Source organism: Ziziphus jujuba, chromosome 11 (genome assembly GCF_031755915.1).
Source record: "Ziziphus jujuba cultivar Dongzao chromosome 11, ASM3175591v1".
NCBI classification, from domain to species: Eukaryota; Viridiplantae; Streptophyta; class Magnoliopsida; order Rosales; family Rhamnaceae; genus Ziziphus; species Ziziphus jujuba.
The window spans coordinates 15,630,387-15,652,286 of record NC_083389.1 but is presented as its reverse complement, the minus strand read 5'-3'; the positions used below and the strand labels follow the sequence as shown (position 1 = coordinate 15,652,286).

Sequence of the window (21,900 nt, the reverse complement as noted above, 5' to 3'; positions counted from 1 at the left end):
TATTTTAAATTAATACAGACATACACAAGTTGAATTTTCATTTTTAAATTAATACAGACATACTTATAGAATGGTTAGCATATTTGCTAAAACAAAATCCCGAAACCATAACAAAAAGTTGTCTAAACAGTGTAAAAAAGAAAAGGACATTTAATGGAGGATAATATAGTGTAAACGGTTCTATTTTCTTTTTTTTTTTTTTGGTAATAATATATAGTATGAGCGTTGAAAACAGAGTAACCGATCAAAACTATAATTAACTAGGATTTTTTTTTTTAAACCCCATTTAAGAAAAATTACTAATCAACCAAAATTGATACAACATCTGTCTCAGTGATACACCTCGACCTCAAATACAAGACTGAAAAAGAGACATAATGGCTTTTTTTTTTTTTTTTTTTTTTCTCAACCCTTATCCTGCTTTCCTTTGTTCTTGCAAATGAAGTTCTAGACCGTCAACAGAACTTGTAAAATATACACACATTCTATAGCAAAACTTCACCATTCCCGACTCTTTTTTCTTTCTTTTTTTTTTTCATCCCCAACCAACCAATCAATGCAGCAAGGCATCGGTGACACACCACGCCAAACAAATTATGTAATATGTTGTCAAAAAAGAATGGATAATAGGAACACAGAGACCAGACACAGCTGCTTCTCAAAAGGACACATGCCTCAATGATGCATACGGAAATAAAATTGACCTGACGCAGACGCTCCAACCCCCAAAAGAGGAACAGTTAGAGATCCACCGATGAAAATGCAACATGCAACATACCGACGGACAAAGCAGCTTTACCCAAGAACGAAGACATGCCCACCAATGCAAAAATATTTTATGATGAGAGAATAGATTGCAGAGCAAGCTGCTGTTGAGGCTGCAGTGATGACCAGGTTGATGCTAGAGCGGAGGGTGATAAAGTTTGTTGAAGATGCCTTAAGAGATTAATCATTCGACTAGCAGTTTGCTCTGTTGCTAATTCATTACCCGCACATAAGACCTACATTAACAATTACCCCATTAGAAACAGAGAAAGAAACTTTTCACATTTGTGAAAACTATAAATTGATCTGGGCATAAAAATAAGACTATACCTCCGCAAAAACAGCAACTATTTTGGGAAGATATTGATTATTTGGGCCCAAAAGTTCCCTATCCGACCTGGAAATAATGCACTTATTTTTTAAATATACATGCACATCGCTTCTAATATGCAATAAAGACTGGGGAAGAGATCATGCAAAAAAAGAGCATTAACATGTTTCCAATAAAAATTCTCACATCAAGACCAGGAATACCATCAGCAACTTCCTCATCAGCTCTTGGAGTGCTTCAAGGGCTGAGATTTAGAGATGCATTTAGGGTTCTGTACAGGATTCAATTTGCCCTGCTAGAGTTAGTAATTCACTAGACTTATCCCCAAATATATTTTTAAATCTCAGCCTTTGAAGCATATCGAAAGGCTAATAATAAAGGTCGTGACGATTTTCTGTCGTGACAGTCTTGATAGGGAAATATCTCATGGTTCCAAAATTTTAAATTTATACCTTTCAACCATTGAACAAAGCTGATCATGCACAACCTTGGCTTCGATCAAATCACCTTTTATAGGCAAGCAGCCTAACCAGGCAGGGACAACCTGACAATACAAAGGATATAAGGAACAACATGCAAGATGACAAAAGCAATCACTATGTGGACTGATATCATTATTATTACAAATGAAGAGAGAAAACAAAGGTAGGGTGCTATGCAAATAAGTGCTGTATAGAATGTGACAACTCTATAATTAGTACACATCCTAAACTATGCAAATAAGTGCTGCTTCTAGAAAATAACCCCTACAACATGAACAATTCAGCAACTCCAATTTTAGAGGGCAATAACCAATCAGCAAAGCAGCAGCCTAAACATCAAATAAGCCACAACAGTACGATCCTTTTGTATAATGGGTCTAAACATTTATCACAATTTCTTGATCTTTAACGAACACTAATCGCAAGCCACGTATAAATATGTCAGTTACAACATCATCCAGAAGGGACACTTATCAGGCCAAGAACACCTTATTTACCAGTGTTAAGCAAAATTTGATGCAAGTCTACTTGTACTGGAATGAGAATGAAAGTATGAGTAAGATCATCAGAAAGTACTCGTCTCTTTCATGATGATTTGCAGCATATAAACATTGGCAAGCTAAAGGTACACCATATATGTCATCACCAATAGGTTAATCATGAACCTGAATACACAGTAACAGAATTTCAAAAAAGGGTAGGAGCTCAGGTTTCCAGTCTCCAAATGAAGGGTGAAGGCCCTTTGGCAAGAGAAATAATGTCGCAGATAAAAATACAGTTGTTGACAGATACATTGAAGGTCCAAATTTAGGGAAATATATGGATATATCAATATTAATCCGAAAAACTAACTTATTTCCCCCTCCCAATTTTAACAGTGATATGAAATATCAAATGTATCAGAAATATCATTGAAATTTTAAACCTTTAGCAATGCCAAATACCTATTTAGTATTTATTGATCATTCTTTACAAGGCACAATAACAAAATAAAGGCTGCAGATTTCCATACCTGTGTTGCATCAATACCATCACGGTGGTACTGGCATATTTTCCCAAGAGCTGAAACAGCATTATCATATGCCATTATATTGTCTGCATGCTGTGCATCAGGATGCCTGATTACCACAAACAGTCTGGAAAGAGCCTCTGTAGAAAGGAAAGGGGGGGGGAAAAAATCTGTATTTACGAAGACTACAATTCCATGGAATACACAACTAAGCAAGAGCATAACAACCCACCTCCAACAAGAGGTCTAAACACAGATCCACCAAACTCAGCACAAACACCAATCCCGTATACAGCAGCCTGAAAGGGATCTGATAGTTAGTGTAAATGAGAAATATGAAAACAAAAGAAGCAAATTAACACAGTCCATAGGTGCTAACCTGTCGAACATCTGGACTTTCATCGTTGCAGGCTTCCAATAAGAAAGGAACATAGGTATCATAGTATCTGTTAAGTCAATATGCAACATAATCACATAAGAGAAATTAATTGAAAATCATTATCTCAACGAGATTCACATCAGAATACATACTTAAGAGCTGCTTCCCGGCAATGCTCCGCCACATCGTCAAATATACAAATAGCAATTCTCCTCTCTTCTGCTGTTTTATCCTTACCCTGCTTGGTTAATAGATTGCATCAGCCAAATTCTCGAGGAAGAAAAAATTCAAATATGGTAAAAGGGAAAAAGGGAAATCTATCAACATAATATTCTATGGTAAACTTTTCAATTTTCCTTTAGGGTTTAACTTCTCATTAACTTCTATAAGAGGTTACACAATATTCATCGCAGCACCTCAACACAAATGCCCAAGTAAATGAAGTTATCAGGTTCAAGTTCACCAATAAGGTTATAAGAGTTGGTCAGTTGTTATTTAGTGAGCATGATTACTGCATTGACAAACCTACTTATGACTATATGGAAGTCAAAACCCAATCAGTCAACTAGGAGGGCACTAATTCCTCAAAAGCACAGAGAAACAGATTTGACACAACCACATGTACACTTCAATCTCCCTTTCCCTCACCAACCCTCCAGGGCAACATCAGAAGATGCATATAAACAAATAGTTGAAGGCTGTACCAATATAGTTGGGCCTCGTCTGTTAATCACCACTGTTGAGCGAATCTAAGGGTCATAAAGCATCTATATTGTATACGTATGTATGTTGTATGCCTCGTAGGAGCCCGTGTGCGTGAATGCTTGTGTATGCGAGGGCATATATAGAATATATATATATAAATGGCTTTGAAAGAAGAGAAAAAACTTACCAACATGGGTGTTATGTAAGTGGAAAGCTCGTCAAAGAAAGGCAAGAAAGAGGCCTTGAATGTTTTAACGAAAGTTCCCAAGCAATCACCAATCTTAATCAAGAAAAGAAAAACAAGGCACAAAAGATTAAATAACAAGCATCAAACTACAAACTTTAGCTGATAAACCAAATATTTAAGATGTTCAAAATAGATACCTGATCAAAAACTTCTTCTTCTTGCTCATTTTCTTCCTTGAGAAGTTCTCCTTCTTCCGCATCAAAATCCTCTGCTTTGGCCCTTTCAGCTCTTTCTCGTCTTCTGGATGAGCTAGCCGTGATCACCTGTTTTATCTCATCCACTATGCCTCTTACTTGACTTTCATCAAGAAGAGGTCCAGATATCTAATACAAAAAAACAAACAGCTAGATAAATCCAGAGTTACCCAACAAGCAGAAAAAGCAGAGAACATATAAAAAGCCTCATTGAAAAGGCAATTTTCTACGGTCCAAGGGAAACTGCACAGTCTAGAGACTGCATAAAATTATTAATTAATTGAAGCATGCTTCATTAGTCCCCAAGAAGCATCACAAAGAAAATTTTTCCTTCATTTCTTTCCCCAAAAAAATGGAGAATCCACTTCTATTAAAGACTAAAGTTTAGTCTCTCCCTTTAGTTCTTTGAAAAGCATGATTTTGAAGTTCCCTACATTCAAGCTTGTTGACTGAAAATGAATTTGAAAAGCAGTCAAAACTTAGATTTGCACCATACTCTGTTTTCAGTTCTTAAAAGAAAGAAAAGCGTTATTTAATCTCAATTCCAAACAGCACTGTTTTTACAATGAAAGGATACAATGTACCATTATTTAGAATGAAGGATACAATACAGAAAATATTCATCAAAATCCATTATTTCAGACAAAAATAAAAGTCAATGTCAAATACCTGTACACATTCATTCAATGCATCCAACATACTTGCACAAATTTCTACCTCAGGTTCCTGCAAAAAAGATACAGTTAAAAGCACATCAAACTATTAGAAAAAAATAGTTACAAAAACAACAAAAGACAATATAATAAAATTGTTCATCGTTCAAGTGTAAAAGAACCAAGGACCAAAAAGATGTAGCCATGTAAGACCTTGTGTAATGCCTCCACCAAAGCAGGTACTATGTAATCAGACAGCTGCTTTATATAGGACTCATTACGACCATGAGATTGTCCCTTCTCGACAGCTAATTTGGCTGAACGTAACAGCTCAGGCATGGCTACATACAATAGCACCAGTATTTTAAACAAAGTTACCCAAAATCTAGTACTAAAACAAATTAAAAGATAATAAATAAAATAATAAAAGAAGATAAGGCAATACCTGAGACAGCTGCCTTTCTAACTTCTTCATGAAAATAAAATTTTAGGAGCGGAACCAATGTGGGAGCAACCTATATAATTCATGAATAGTCAATATTGAGCTCAATTAAAGCATGTTAAAGAAAACCCAGAAATGAGAATAAAAATCAAACCTGATCAATATATGGGAAAAATCCTTCTTTCAACTCATCAGCATAGCAACACAGCATGTTACAAGCAGTAGCCTTTTCTTCCAAGACACTGGTTTTGATCCCTATCCTTTTATCCCCTAAAGTGATTGTCTCAATGCTGCAAAAAGAATATATCAGCCAATCAACAGCTGAAAGTGCATGGATTCTTTCAATACTATTTAATGAGTGACCAAATACGCCCCCCATTTTCAATCCAGTAACTGAAAAGGGATGTTATTAGAAGTAACAAAACCACACAACAAGAATATAGTATATGATAGCTACCACAAAATATATTTACAAGATAACTTCCCCATTTCATTGATTTACCATCAAAAGTATACATGAGTTGGAATCTGGAGAAGTTTGCATGAAAAATTTTTACTTTCCCATAAGAATTTTACAACTACACATGACCAAACCTCTTTTTTCTTTTGGGTAATAATGCATGAGCAAACCTTGAAAACAATCTAAAGGGTTTAGAACACAAGCAGATTCTTTGTCCAGATTATCAGAATCACGTATCAAACAAAGCAAGGGATCAGCAAATCTAGTGAAATCAAGAGATTCTATAAACATATATTAACAAATATAAATGACAAAGAACAACTTAAGTTAACAATCAAACAAAGAAAAAACAAACCTATCATCATCTTCATCAATATCTGCATCTGAATCAGCAGATGTAATTGTGACATCAGGCTTAAGTTGAGCAGACTGAAGTAAAGGAGGCATTACAACATTCATGTATGGGAGAAAATCCTGCCCAAGGCATTTACAAAGCCTGGCCCATGCCTGCAACATAATAGTAGCAATTAGTACATTCCCCTTTGCCTTACAATAACAAAACTAAACATTCATCAGTACAATTAATAAATTAAACAGTGCAAGATGTTTTTGTTTTAACTTCTGTGGGTACATACTTGTAACATGTAGCTTGTCGTTGGGTCATCTGCTTCCATCTCAGATCCTTGCAATGACATTAGGACGTCCATAACCTTGCAACACATTAAAACCATAAGAACACCAATGTTTCCTTCCTCTTTTTATAAGTTACCGGTTCTTGAAATATATAGTCATTCTATACATGACAAGCTAATTTATCAGCTGAAGAAACAAATATAAAAGAGGAAGGGCAAAAAGAAAAAAAGGGGGAAAAAAAAAATTTTCACCACCAGGTTATGTATTCAACAAAAGCAAATTAACAAGAGGTTCATTTGCCAATTAATTTAGATACTCTGCATCTGTGAGCATTGATTAAAACTAAAACTTATCTTTTGCTCATATATTTGACAACATAATCATTATTAAAGCAACTACAAGAGTATAAGTTTTTATTAATTACATGCTTAGCATCTTCTCGAAACTTATCCTTCCCAACGGCCATTCCAACCAAGCTAATGCACTCCATTGATTTGGCACGGAGCATTCGATTAGCCTTGTCATTTGCATTCACCAAAATAGCTTTCAAGTAAGGCATTACAGCATCATAGTACTTCTGGAATTGCTCCTGTCAACACAAATAGTATGCCAAATCAAATCAAACTCTAACAACTAACAGTGTGGGCAAAGTAGGAATTCGGGGCCTGTATAATACCTGTGATGAATCAGCAACTGAAGCTAAAGCTGTTAAAGCTCCTTCCTGCACCATCTGCTTCCCATTCTGGAATGTAAAATTATATACAAAGACGTCCGATATAAGTTAAAGATTATAAAATTTTTAATAATAAAAGAAGATGCTACACTTCAAAAGGGGAACATGAGATGAATGTAAAGATTGCATCAAGTTTAGCAGAATCAGTATTAAACACAGTGGGTGAGCTTGTGAGCAAGTGAAGCTGAAACTGATCTGATTTGGCCTCATGAAATGCATTCTATACATTGCCTCTATCCCCTCTCCTACTTCTTTAAGAGTATAACTGATATTCACTACCCATCTCTAAATCCAAATTCCTTTTTTTCGCAACTAAGAAATAACCATACTTCCTATACATAATCAGGCCATCCCAATTCTCTTCCCTTTCCATTTCAAACTAACATTCAGCTATAAAAATCAGCCATTTATGTGATCTTCCCTTTCTTATGAAGGTCGCAAACACAAAGGTGACAAGTTTCACCTTGACCATCTCATTCATATGCATTCTTTACGTTTAATGCTTTTTTTACGCAGATATGACCAGCGTATTATATAAATTTTTTCAGAACATATCATAACAACATTCCTCTGGTATACACCATTTATCCAAAAATTCACATATTGTAACAAGAATTGCTTTCCAAACAAAATGCATAGAGTATTTTAACATATCATGCATCATAAGGTACAATTTATGTTCAATAGTTAATATAATTTTATATTTATGTTGCATGTGTGTTTATAATAACTAACAATGTACATGAAACACAATTTTAAGCTTCAAAGTAACACTAGTTGACTCTCAATTTCTTTTAGATGGACTTATCTCGAACACATGGATATTATGTATGATAATAAAGTTGCAAATATAGTATTGACACAAAGACACCAAATGATCTATGATGAATACTAAGTTAATGAAGATTTTATGAACTTTAGGCCTCGCTGTCGACCTGCTCTACTTAGATAAGATGCTATGTTCTCTCTCTTCCAACTTTAGGCTTCATAATACCATCCCTTCTACTATAAGATATGTTCTCTCCCTTCCTGCCTCTCCCCCAGCTTACCATCTCTCTTCCTTCATGCCATAATTTTCCAAACGTAACAGATTTCCAGCAGTCCACAATTTTGCTCATCCTCCATGGATTTTATCAAATGCAAGTTTTGATAACATTCATATTACCTATATATATGGAATGCTTTCCATAAAATGTTGTCATCTTACACTGGCTGAAAGACCGAAACTACCATTAACTTTTAAACACTCAAGGAAAATCTCCAAATGCCTTACCATGACTAAGAATTAGTATATCTTTTCATGCTATTGTATGAGTTTCACCAATTTGAAATCTTCCTTCAACAGACAATAATGCAGACAAATTTCTGTACATTCTATGAAACATATGTACAGGAACATTACATACCTGAAGGAGTACAAGAAGCTTGCTCACAATTCCATCTAGGTATGGTGTCAGAATATCAGGGGTGCAATTTTCACTAAAATTGAGTACTGCAGAAGCAGCATGAGCCTGAAACATATATGACACAGAGAAGAGTAAGACGGCAGAAAATGTTGCGAATTAAAAAAACCATTAAAAATTTAAAATAAAAAAGAAAGTAAATCATCTTCGAAAGTGACTTGCTGAGTGTAGCAGGAGTTCTGAACAGCAAACAACTTAAGTCCAAAAATATAATTAAACACCGAGTTAGCATGCAGAACAAAACAAGAATAAGCTTCCAACTATAAAGCATAGAAAATATGCAACATTCGTTGATGTCGCTAAAAGTCATTTTCCAGCCATACCCATACTGTAAAGCACGGCCACCATTTTATACAAAATCAATTTTATATTGCAAAGATGTAAAACGCATTGTTCAACGAGCAATACTTCCAATAACAAGCAACCACGCAGATAGATGACAACTCCTCTCCCGGTACATTATCCAATTCCTTTTAGAAGGGAAAAAGTCTCACCAAATTAGCAGTGAAATTGAAAAGAGGTAGAAGGGGTTTCACAAACCTGTACTCTAGGATTTTGGAAGTCATCCATCGCTCCAGCAAGTGCAGGTAGCAGCCTGCGGTGATATTGCATTTGCAAGTCCGGACCCAAATCAGTCGACAATTGTCCAACTGCATTAATTGCTGCCCAGCGGACACGGGGATGGGGATCTTGGAATGAATTCAGTACCATTGACACTACATGTTCAAGGTTTTTTATCATCACCTGCACAGATTACAGCAATTTATAAGAACAGAACACTTGGGGGAAAAAAAATCGAAAGATATGAAAACAATGTGACCAACTAAGAACCACAAAATGGTTTACAACAACTGGGACAACAATGTCACACCCAAAAAAAAAAAAAAAAAAAAAAAATTGATATGATTGGATCCTGAAAAATGGGTTAATGACTCAAATCAATAGCCGTTACAAATAGTTTTGATACCTTGGAGCAACCTTCAGCAATCTGTGCAAGCGCAATGAGAGCAGCATGGTGCTTTTGCCATTCAGGGGCAGCCAAGTAAACAGGCAAAAGGTCCGAAGCTACAGGAACAATTGTATTCCCGCCCAAGGAAATCGAAAGTCTATCCAAACACTCCTGCCCAAAACCATAATTACTAGTCTCACCAGCATCCTCGTCCTCAGTCTCAGCGTTATGCCATGCCGGATCATCTTCTATATCCAACAACATATTCATCAAAATCGCAAACAATCTCTGTATAAACTGAGGCAACTTCCTCATCATCCCAGGTGCTCTCTCCCTCGCTTCAGCAAGTGTGATCACAAACTCAATTGCCAGATGCCTCGTCCCTTCTTCAAGTGCTTCGGCTTCGGCAATCTGAAGCATAGACCCAACAACATCAACTATCTGCCTCCTCAGGAACCTCGGTTCCGTCCCTGCCAATTCAATCAACAACTCCAATGCCTCTTGAGCAGTAGCTTCCTGACCGCAATTCAATGCTTCAGTCAAAGTCTGCATCATCAACGGCAACAAATCCTGGAACCTATCTCTATCCGATGGACTCGTCAAGCACTGAATGAAATTGATCGCCGCACTCAATGCTGCTATTCTCACATCGGAACTCTTCGCTCCGCTCGATAAACACTGATAGAACACCGTATGAAGAGTGGTCAGATGAGGCAGTAGGGTTTCACCTATATAATGAGCCAATTGAGCGAAAATCAAAAGCGCCGATTCCTGAAGCTTTGGACTATCCGACGTGACGCACTGAAACATGAACGGCAACAACTCCGGCCAGCCATTATCAGGCAAAATCCCGGAAGCCAGCTCCGAAATGGTGTCGCATAGCTTCTTCGAAATGGATTTGGAATCCTCGCGCTGCAAACAAGTCAAGAGGGTGGATTTAATGGCTGTCTGAGTGGGAGGGGTGAGTCGGGGCCAGAGAAACGAGTCATCGCGCGTGAGCTGACGGCGGAGGAGGATAGCCGACATGGTTCTGGCTTCGGGATGAGGGGAAGCCTGAAGGAGATGTGCGAGTTTGAGAGAAAGCGCGTCGGGATGGTTCTGCTTACAGAGATTGAAAAGAGCCTCGGCCTGTGAACGCTGCTCGTTGGTGGTGGACATGAGGTGGGAGATTAGGGTTTCGAAGTGAGCCGTTTCGGGACCGAGGAGGAGTATGAGTTGCTGCTGAGTCGGATCGGTCGCCATGGATGACAGAATTAGGGTTTAATTCTGAAAAAAAAAAAAATGGTTTGAAAAAAAAAAAAAAAACGGAGGCTGTTGTTTGAGTTTGTGTGTGTGTGCGTGTTTGTGTGTTTGGTTGGGTTCCTCCAAAAAGAAAGAAAGAAAGGGAGGGAGATTGATTGAGAGAGAAGAGGAGGGAAGACTTTCTTCTCACTTTCTCTCTGAAATAAAAAAATAAAATTAAAAAAGGGTTTGGGTGGCTTTTAAGAAGTCTTTTTTTTCTTTTTTGTTTTTTTCTTTTTTTGGGTTTCCCCGCAGTTCTACAGTTAATTATTTTTTATATTATTTTTGTACTCTTAATTATAGATGGTTCACAAAAATATAATAATAATGATAATTTTTGATGTGTTAAGACAAAATATGTGAGAATTTTGACTTTTATATTAAATTATTCTTGAAGTTTTAATATATTAGAACATAGTAATTTTTTTTTTAAATACATAGTAAATTTGTTTTGTTAATATTTTATTTGAGAAAAAAAACAACCTTCATTTTCTAGAATTTTTTTGTAATTAAATAATAAAACATGGAAAATTAAATTTTTTTTTTTTTTTGAAGAGAAGAAAATTATGAATAATATGAGGGAAAATAACTGACATCCTTATTGGGTATGTCATCTTCTTTTGGATAATAAGAGCATATCAGATAAATTCCTTATTGGGTTTGTCATCTCTTTTTGGATAATAAGAGCGTATGATAAATTTTTCTTTGAAAAAATTAAAAGAAAAAACAAACAAATAAAAACAAAACTTTTTTTTTTCATTTACGATAATATCCACAAAATATTTATGATAATTTTCCCGTGTTTTACATTCAAAATATATATTGAATGCAAATGTAAGTGTTTTACTACTAAATTCATTTCACCAAACAAAAACAAAAACTTGTTTTTATTTTTATTTATTTATTTGTTTATTTTTTTGTTGCTTTAAAACCTTTTATTTACATTTTTTATTTTTTATTTTTTACTTTTCTTTTTTATGAATAAAACGGTCTCTATACCTAGTACAATGTATTTAGGTGTTGGTGTGGGCTATAGGTTTATGATCCATTGGTGGCCCATTAGTTTGTGGTTGTACTTGAAGGTTTGGACAGCCCAAATAATATTTTTTAAAAATTATTTTATTCATTAAATTTATAGTTTTAGATGTTTATAAAATTATATTCTGTTCTAGTTAATCAAAAAATTTAGATTCTTACAATATATATTGTATTACAAATTTAATTTTAAAAAATTGATCAAAATTTTGAAAATGTGTTTTTGTTATTTTATTAACAAAAAAAGTTATTTTTCACCATTGATAATAAAGTAAAAATGAGACTTATATGTCACATTATTACCATTAAAAGATTCACCTTTTCTATATTAATTTTAAGGATTAATAAATAAATATTGTTTATTAATATGGTATCACTGACAAAACTCTTTTAATAATAAGAATGATTTTAAGGCAACCCAATTGGTAATGAATGGGTGAAATTCCTCTCCCTTTACTTGTAATGAGATTAATGTTGCCAAAAAAAAAAATAGTAATAACTACTGATGATAATCCTCAAATAAGTAATTAGGTTCTATGCTAAAATCCACCTTTTCAATACTAAGAAAAAATGAAAAAAATAAAATAAAACGTTTGACTTTCCTTAATTAGGTTCTATGCTAAATCCACCTTTTCAATACACAAAAAAATGTTAATAAACCTTTGACTCTCCTTTTTCAATCTATTAAGTGCTTTCCCTTTGTGTCAAAGTTTTTGTGGATATATAGTTAGAAGACCCAAAAAAAAGATTGAGAAAAAAAAAAAAGTTTTGTGGGCGGAACATAAGCTTAAATGGGATAAGCTCTATTTATAAAATTCAAATATTGATTGTTTTTTTGGTGACTTTATATAATTCAAATATTGATTATTAAATGGGTTTATCAGCTCTCTGTTTCGCGAGAGAGCAAAGTCAAATTTTTTAATTTTTTTTTTTATTTTGCAATAATATATAAAAGTAAGCGTATATACATTATTTAATTGCTAGTCTTTAGAGAAGATAGAAATGATATGTAGAGAATGACATGACATCTTCAACTGTCAAATGTTCACATTTTTATCATTTGAAGGGTTAAATGATTGTTACCATAGTCATCATGTATAAATTCTTTATTATATTAAATTGTAGAGAAAAATTAATAGATATATATAAAATATATAATAAGAAACACTCTAACAACATTTCCAATGGTGATTTGTCTATATAGTATAAAAATTTACGTTATCTAAATCTAAGTTATATAAATATATATAATAATGATAATATAAAAGTTATTTATGACTCTTAATTAATTATATGTATTTTATTAATTTTTTTTAAAAAAAATCGACTTAAAAGAAAATGTTGTTTTTAAAAAAACTTTACATGATGTCTTAACACAAGTAGACAATTATCTTAATAGTGTTTAATTTTTTATTTTTTCCTTGCTACATTAGCTTGATAGTAAATTAACTATGTCTATTTTCCTAATGTAACCAAAAAAATCTAACAACAAGCAGATTTATTAGAAATGCTATGAGACTTGGTCGTTGGTCCAAAATTATACTAATTAAAACAATTAGCTTTAATATTTTTACACTTGTAAACAAATCCGTATTTCCAAGCCGCTAATTAAAAAGGAACGGAATCTCTATTCAATAATATTAATCGTTTACTTTTTCTTATATATAAACTAGTTATCATTTTTAATTTGCTTAATCTAATAGCTAAAGGGTGGTAAAAAGAAATCAAAAACCAGATACATTAAATCTGACCAAGGAAAACACAAGAAGATCAAATACAAGCATATATTTTATATTAAAATTTAGTATTGCTACGCGTAAAAATAATATCGCTGTGTACACCATTACCTCATCATATGGTGTATATGGAATACTTGCCAATATATATGGATACATATATATATATATATATATATATATGTTTATTCCTTTAGCATAATTTAGGAACATGTTTTTATATCTTCTATCCACTTTTTTGGTCAAAGAAAGAATGAGACAGAAAGAAAGAGAAGAGAGTTATGACCGCCATCCATGCAAGTAGTAGAAAGTTGGAAATTAGGAAATTTTGTCGTGCAAGGCTAAATGGGGGCTATTTTTTGCAAAATCTAGTTCCACTTTCTTTCTTCTATAAATTCTAAAAATTTCTTTCTCATTCTTATCCATTTTTAGGTTTCCTTCACTATTCCTTCATCTTTACATTTTGGTACAAACCACCATCTTTCCTTCACCACCAACCTTCCCAAAATTCCAAAATCTTTTCTCATCTCCATTTCCAAAATCCAGAAAAAAAAAAAAAAAAAAACAGTAATAACGTATAGTTTCATATATAAGCAAGCTAAAAAGAGATCCAAACAAAAAAAGAGAGAGAGAGAGAGAGGGAAAAAAAAAAAAAAAAAGAATGAGGAAACCTGCAGCTTCAGCTTCTTCATCATCATCAGCTAATTCCACAGCCAGCAAAAGCACTACAACACCTTGCTGCAGCAAAGTTGGGATAAAGAGAGGACCATGGACACCTGAAGAAGATGAAATCTTGGCCGACTTCGTTCGAAGAGAAGGCGAAGGACAGTGGCGAACGCTGCCAAAGAGGGCCGGTCTGCTTCGCTGCGGCAAGAGTTGTCGTCTCCGGTGGATGAATTATCTCCGGCCTTCTGTCAAGAGAGGTCGTATAGCTCCTGATGAAGAAGATCTAATCCTTCGACTTCATAGGTTGCTTGGTAACAGGTATCCATTAATTTTTTTCTTCTATATATTTATATATATATATACACATGCTGCCCTAGCTATAGCTATATGTATATATAATTGTTTTTGTCTTTTTTCATTGATCGGTTTCAATTAAAGTTTCAAAATCTTTGCTAATAGGTGGTCTTTGATTGCTGGAAGAATTCCAGGACGTACCGATAACGAGATCAAGAACTTCTGGAATACCCACATGAGCAAGAAGCTCATCAACCAAGGAATAGATCCAAGAACCCACAAGCCATTAAACCCTATTTTCCCTGAACCTGTTCCGAATAATACTGCTGTTGCATATTCTAATCCGAACCCAAACCCTAAACCTAACTCATCGAATCCTAATCATAGTTCTTCCGTTTCTTTCAAAACCGAAGGAAGCCAACCTGAAATGGGTAATCACATAAGTAGGATAATAAACCCAGATCTATCTCAAAATCTCGTAGCAGATCATGGCAGCAAGAATAATATTGGCGGTGGTTTTGTTTCGAAGAATATGGAATTCGATAGCTGCGGCCATGGCAATGGAAATGATAATATAGGGAACTGTACTACTGTGATTCAGAGCAATATTGAGGATACCTTTTCTTCCTTCTTGGATTCTTTGATCAACGACGACAATGGTGGGTTCGGGAATAATCAAGAACAAGTGCAGCCTAATGTTGTTGCACCATTTATGCATGAATTGCCTCCTGCTACACCTTCAGTCAATATCAGTCAAGGATGGGATTATGGTGGCTTATGGGAGCAGAACTCAGATATGCAATGGATACTTTAGGTAATTAAGATCATCAACAACAAAGCAACTATAATACTTATAATTGCAATATCTGATCCTGAAAAATATATCAAATTCAATTAAAAGGCTTGGTTATCTTTCTTGTTTGGTCATGAATTGAACTTGCATTAAGCACAAAAAAAAGCCTCAGAAAGAACGAGGATTACAACTTGGGAGAGTCTCCCAGTTTGTCCAAAAACGATCAGCTTTTCAAAGATCAGCTGAATGGTTTGGTTTTCTAATATTTATGCAATTGTAATTTTATATATAACTCAGTGTGTTTGGTGTACAAACTTGGCTAGAAATGAGGCTTTTGATCATCCATATTGGTAAATGTACTTTAAAACTCTTACATTTTTTTAAATTTATTGTATTATTATTGTTTTAAGAACATTTTTTAACTGATTACATTGTGACTTTAGTGGTTTTGTTGCTTTGATGATATATATATATATATATATATTGTCTAATTTTTGAGTTTCAAAATAAATTCATGCTAATTTGCCTTTATGAGTTATGAAACTCATAACTCAGTATATTTTCTTAACCTTCTATCATTTTTTTTACACTATGTCCCAATCTCTACACACTTTTTATTTTTCCAATATATTATAAAAAATGCACAAAAAATAATGTACATAAAAATGGACTTCCTATGTGTATATATATATATATATAGAGAGAGAGAGAGAGAGAGAGATAATTATAGACGAAATCAAACATCATATAGTGGGTGATAGCCATGCATAACTATTAGATTGTACAAATCTAATCATTATGAATAGTTATCACCCACCAAATAGTGGACAACTTTCTTCATAATAGCATTTTGGTATGCTATATATATATATATATATCGTTTTCTTATTGGTTCAATGTTGCATGCTCTCAGTCCCCCTATACTTGGCCAACTTAAAGCCATAAGTACAATTGTAGTACGCTTTTATAATTGTCCTTTACAAAGCTATTAAAATGGACACGTAATTGTTAATCAAAGAAAGAGCTGGTCTTGATGATTCCAGACTTTCAACCTTCATATATACTCGATCTACTTTAATGCTAAAACTATATATAATTAGTATGTATACAAATTTGTATATACACTCAATTTTGATACGTAGGAAATGATATACATGTAAGCTCTCATTTTATACCATGTAAATGATACTAAGTCATGAACTTCGTACACCTTTATAATTTTTTGTTTTTAAACTACCATATTAAAGGAGTGTCTACCATAGAATGGTTGTTATCATTATAATGTGATAAGAGCGTATTCTCTAGGCATCAGAATTCATATACATTAACACATTTATATAATTATATTTATGTAGGTTGTGTGTGTGTATATATATATATATCATAAATGTTATTCTTGTAAATATATTTGGGAGAAATATTAAGAAGGGGGTTGCATGTAATTGATATAATGATCCAGTGATGAGTCACTAAGTAATTAGCTCGTTATTTTGTGAGGTTGATCATTGATGGGTGATGACTAGTCTATAAGTAGCTAACAGTAAATTTGAAGAAGTTTTTGTTAACAATTTTGACATGAATACTTTTACCAATCCCAATTCCATAAATTTTCAAAGCTATAATTATTAAGCACATTTTCTTAAATAAACAAAAATCAATATATGGCAGAATATAATGGTTAGTTCTTCTACGTATAATTGTTTATTGAAATTAAAGAGCTAGTTAGGTAGCAAGCGGGCGAAGGCTTATAGCTCAGTGCATAGCAACTTAATTTCAATCTTCTTTTTTTTGCTTTTAAAAAAAAAAAAAAGTAAGAAAGACAAATTAAGACACAAGTCAAAATTTAATAATCTAATTGTAAGTTGAAAGCTTCCCATCAAATGAAAATTTATAAAGAAGTTACTTATATAAATATATATGCTCATCTCTCCATTTTCTTTAAAAGCAATGACACTCATGTTGTACTTCGTGAAATTGTCAAATCTCTCTTTTATACAATTTTCAATTGAGTTTTGACAATATTTCCAAAAACAAAAAAGACTTTTGACAACATTTGAAGCGCTACATATATATATATATATATATATATATTTATTTATTTATATACATATATGTAAAAGATTGTATGGCCAATTACTGTCATATGTACATTTGAAAATTTTAAAACAAGTCCTAGAACATATAGTTTTAGCTAAATCATCATTCCCTGTATTATTCCAAAAAAAAAAAAATGTTCAAATAGGAAAGCTGTTCATTTTTTGCAATGTTCTATAATTTACAATATCCAACTAGCAATGGTCATACACCATGAACACATGGAGACTTTTTGTGATACAATCTATCAAAAATTAACGTAATTTTGCAACTAGAACTATTCGACAGTTTTCTGAAGTCTAAGGATGACATTTCCTAGTCAAAAAGTACGAGAATAGTATTAAAGTACATGCCCCACAGTCAAAAAGTGCAAGGATAGGAGCTAGCTTTATTTAGTGCCTACTCCATTTTCCCACTCTTAAAGGTTTATCGGTGGGACTATATTGAATTGTACTTGATTATTTTAAATTATTGGGTCAAACTTTAAAAATTTCAATTAAACTAAATAAAACAACTATTCTATGTTGTGTATATATAAAGACACAACAAGTTGATTTGTTTAGGCTTGTTTAATTAGGTTAGGTTTATTTTGGAAGCTAAATTTAAAAGGTTGATTTTTAAAATTTTTATAAATATAGGTATGAGGAGTTTATACAACTTCAAAGAGTTTATCAATTGAGTTAATTTTAATTAACTTGATAATATTATATAATATTATGTTATGATCTTTTATTACCACTATTAAATTTGTTTGGGCTTGTCTATTTAGATGGAGCCTATTTGTAAAACCAAAATTAAAAGTTGAGACTTTATAAAATACTAACTATATATATATTAATATCACAAGTAAATAAATAAAACTATTATAATATAAAATAATAAATTTACAAACCCAATTGAAGTAAAACGTTAGTTCAATCCAACATTCCAAACATATGCCCTATGGATCCTAGATGACTATAACATAAACATTGTCAATAAATTAATTTGATACCGATTGTTGGGTGTTTGGTTTTCAACAATAGGAAAAAAGAAATGGAAAAAAAAAAAATTTCTTGACTTACAATCACTAGTGCTATAAGCACTTTGTTTACCAAGATACATATATACCAAATAATATGGTATAGATGATATATTATTATCTTATTGGTTAATATGCCTCGATTAATCTATATATATCAAATTTTTTAGGACTTTAATTCTAATTGAAATGTAAGTTTTCCTTATATTATTAAGATTGTATATGTTTTATTGAATTATATACATATATAGATAGACATACACTCGTTTTATATATAGTTGATTTATCAATATATTAACATTCTTGTAACAATATTTGCCTTGCTCGGGTGCTTACAGTTCTATATTGATTGGCTTTTAAGATTCAATGATCTCCTTTTTGAATAAAAGTACTTCAAATTGAAAGAATAAAAAACTAAAACAATGTTTGATCTCACTATTTATATAAACTTTCTTATTATTTTTCAGTATCTTGAAGGATACTCTCAATGTTACTGATTGAAAGAGAAGGGAGAATATACATAGACACAAATAAGGGATACAATACAACTATTGAGATTAAGCAATTAAAAGTTTCCACAATCTAGTAGTCATAAGTTTCTAAAAACCAGCTTCTATTCAATTATAAAAACATAAATTTCTAATAATAAATAAATATTACCTGGATGAGTACATTTTTAAAGGAATAAGTACAACTCAATATAAATCAACAAAAGTAGAATAAGTACATTTGTGAATTATTTGGTGCCTTTAATATAATTGATTGACAATTGGCCACAAAAGTAGTTTCTTTTAGATCAGGTTGCATGACTTGTACCATGCATTTTTGTTGAATAAAATTCTAGCTTCTACCACTAAAATATTTATGAACGGAATATCTAACAATAACGCAAAGGATCAAGGGATCATAGACATCCATAACACTTTTTCTATTAAAGCATGCAAAATTGCACTTTGTTTGACATAATTTTTGAAAAACTATTTCAAACTTGGGTTAATTGCTAGTTAATATCTTGAAGTTTAAAGATTGCGTGAATTGAACTTTGAAATTTGAAATTATTTGAATTGAATCTTAAAGTTTCATAAATGTTATTAACCAGTCCAATTGACTAACGGTGTTAATTCTACCGTTAAATGATATGAGTATGCTGATATCATAATTTGTTTTTAAACAAAAAATTTAAAAATATATTTTTTGAAAGAAATAAAATTTTTTTATTTTTCCATTTATTTTTTATTTAGAAAACTGTATGCATTCCTTTTTTTTAATTAAAATTACAAAGAAATTAAATGTTTTTGGTTCTAAAATTAGACCAAAAAATAAAAATAAAAACAAAACTGGAATTTTTAGTCTAATAAAATTTTTTTTATTAGACCAAAAATTAAATAAAATTATTAGACCATAAATTAATAATATTTTTTTATGCCTAAACCATAAAAGAAGTAGACCAAAAAAAAAAATTTATATATATATATATTAGACAAAATAAAAATAAAAATAAATTGAAATTTTTGCTTTAGTAAAAATATTTTTATTAGACCAAAAATTAAATAAAATAATTTTATTAGACCAATAATTTATAATAATTTTCTTATGACCAACGATAACAAAATAAAAATCAGACCAAAAAGAAAAAAAGAAATTAATTTTAATTTTAAATTTTTTTTTTAATTTTGGTCTAATATAAATAACAAAAATAAATTTATTATTATTGATTTTATTTTTATTTGGTCCAATATTTTATCTTTATTATTTTTAGATTTTTATCTTTTTAAGTATAAGTGGTTCATTCTATGGTTGTTTATTCCTTGGAGAGTTGAGTAATTGTCAAGTGAGCAGAGATAGATTTATCACCATTTTTTTTTTAGACTAAAATAAAAAAACCATAAAAAAATTATTTATATTTTTTGTCTAATTTTTGTTCTAATTTTTATTTATTTATTTTTGGACTTTTTTTTTGGCATAAAAATTATTATAATTTTTGTTCTAATAAAATTATTTTATATAATTTTGATCCAATAAAAATATTTTTATCAGACCAAAATTTTAATTTTTATTTATAGTCTAATTTTAGGTCTAAAAATATCTAATTTCTTTGAAATTTTAATTAAAATATAATATGATTTGATACAATTTTCTAAATAAAAACTACAAATATAAAATGAGAAAATAAGAATTTTTTTTTCAAATTTTTTGCTTTAACTTTTGTATGAAAAACAAATTATTATATTGACATGTTAACATCATTTAAGTTAAAATTAACACTTTTAATCAATTGAATTGATTTATAACAAATTTGAAATTTTGAAATTTAATTCAAACATATCCAAAGTTTAGGATTTAATTCGTGCAACTTTAAAACTCGATGGAACTAGTCAACTATTAACCATTAACAAGAACACAAGGGATCATAGATTGCCACTGCACCTTTTCTATTAAAGCATGCAAAATTTCACCTTATTTGACATAAATTTTGAAAAGTTATTTCAAACTTTTAAAATTCAAAAGTTTTTACCGATAAATTTTGAATATATATTTAAAAAAAAAAAAAAGAGTTTAAGATACCTAAAAGAGCTTCTAATCAAATTCAATAAATTATAACTTCTTAGAAAACTATTTTATGGAAATTGAAACTCTATAAAGTAAAAACAAAAATTATCCCAAACAAAGCATACATCAGTTTAGACTACTTTTTTTTGTTTTTTTTGTTTTTTTCCTAATCTATCTATCTATCTATCTGTATATATATATATATATATATATTTCTCTTATATTCAATATTATTAATTTTTTTTTGGGCAATGTTGAGCATCTTATATTGCCTATGGATGTCCAGTTATACGTGATTTATGAGAAATTTTACCCTAAATTATGAGTCATCGAGCATCAAATGGACAATAAAAATTGTTCTACATCGCTAAGTAGAATAAAATTACATACACATTATATATATTGTATATATATTTTCGCTCTCTTCTTCTGTTTTTGGGTTGCGCAATGTCCATTTTGAAGCTTACATATTAATGCGTAGTGTTAACTGCATTTTAATACACTTAATTTATAAAGTTTTACAATTTAAACTTTTATCTTTTTGACTCAATAATTTAAATTCTTAATTTTTCAATTTGTTGCAATTTGGGTCTCGGCTATCTCATGTATTAAATAATTAAATTATATTAAATTTTCAACTAAAAGTAACTAAAGTGCAAAATTTTAAAAGTAGTTTTAAAAGTATGCAATTTTAGTATGATATAGTTTGATACAATTTAATGTCAATCACATAATTTTTCATCAATTTGTTTTTCAAAAACAAAACAAAATTCTAAAGTGTAAAATTTTAAAAATAGTTTTATTATTTCATACTTTAATACATTATGATAGAATTCAATACTAATCATGTGAGACCATTGATAAGCTGGAAAGTTAAAAATCAAACAAGGTTGGAATTGTAATAAATTGAAAAATCAAGTATTTATATTGCTGAGATGAAAAATTAAAATTTTAAATTGTAAAATCTTAAAAAGTTTAAAGATAC

The 21,900-nt window shown here is 31.3% G+C and overlaps 2 protein-coding genes across 2 annotated transcripts; one reads left to right on the top strand and one right to left on the bottom strand.

Annotated features, from left to right (window-relative positions):
* Window positions 1-246: 246 nt before the first annotated feature.
* Window positions 247-10,896, bottom strand: LOC107432702 (uncharacterized). Its single transcript, XM_016043891.4, has 20 exons — window positions 9,464-10,896; window positions 9,037-9,240; window positions 8,440-8,544; window positions 6,977-7,042; window positions 6,725-6,889; window positions 6,303-6,377; window positions 6,023-6,174; window positions 5,362-5,497; window positions 5,211-5,280; window positions 4,979-5,106; window positions 4,782-4,838; window positions 4,056-4,241; window positions 3,859-3,951; window positions 3,119-3,204; window positions 2,967-3,033; window positions 2,820-2,886; window positions 2,591-2,727; window positions 1,549-1,640; window positions 1,096-1,162; window positions 247-1,001 (listed from the first exon to the last, which is right to left on the bottom strand). The coding sequence occupies exons 1-20, from the start codon at window positions 10,685-10,687 to the stop codon at window positions 837-839; spliced, it is 3,342 nt and encodes a 1,113-aa protein (XP_015899377.1). The 5' UTR covers window positions 10,688-10,896; the 3' UTR covers window positions 247-836.
* A 3,005-nt stretch (window positions 10,897-13,901) lies between these two features.
* Window positions 13,902-15,692, top strand: LOC107432692 (transcription repressor MYB5). The gene is made up of 2 exons (XM_048464962.2): window positions 13,902-14,481; window positions 14,623-15,692. The coding sequence occupies exons 1-2, from the start codon at window positions 14,159-14,161 to the stop codon at window positions 15,269-15,271; spliced, it is 972 nt and encodes a 323-aa protein (XP_048320919.1). The 5' UTR covers window positions 13,902-14,158; the 3' UTR covers window positions 15,272-15,692.
* Window positions 15,693-21,900: the final 6,208 nt, after the last annotated feature.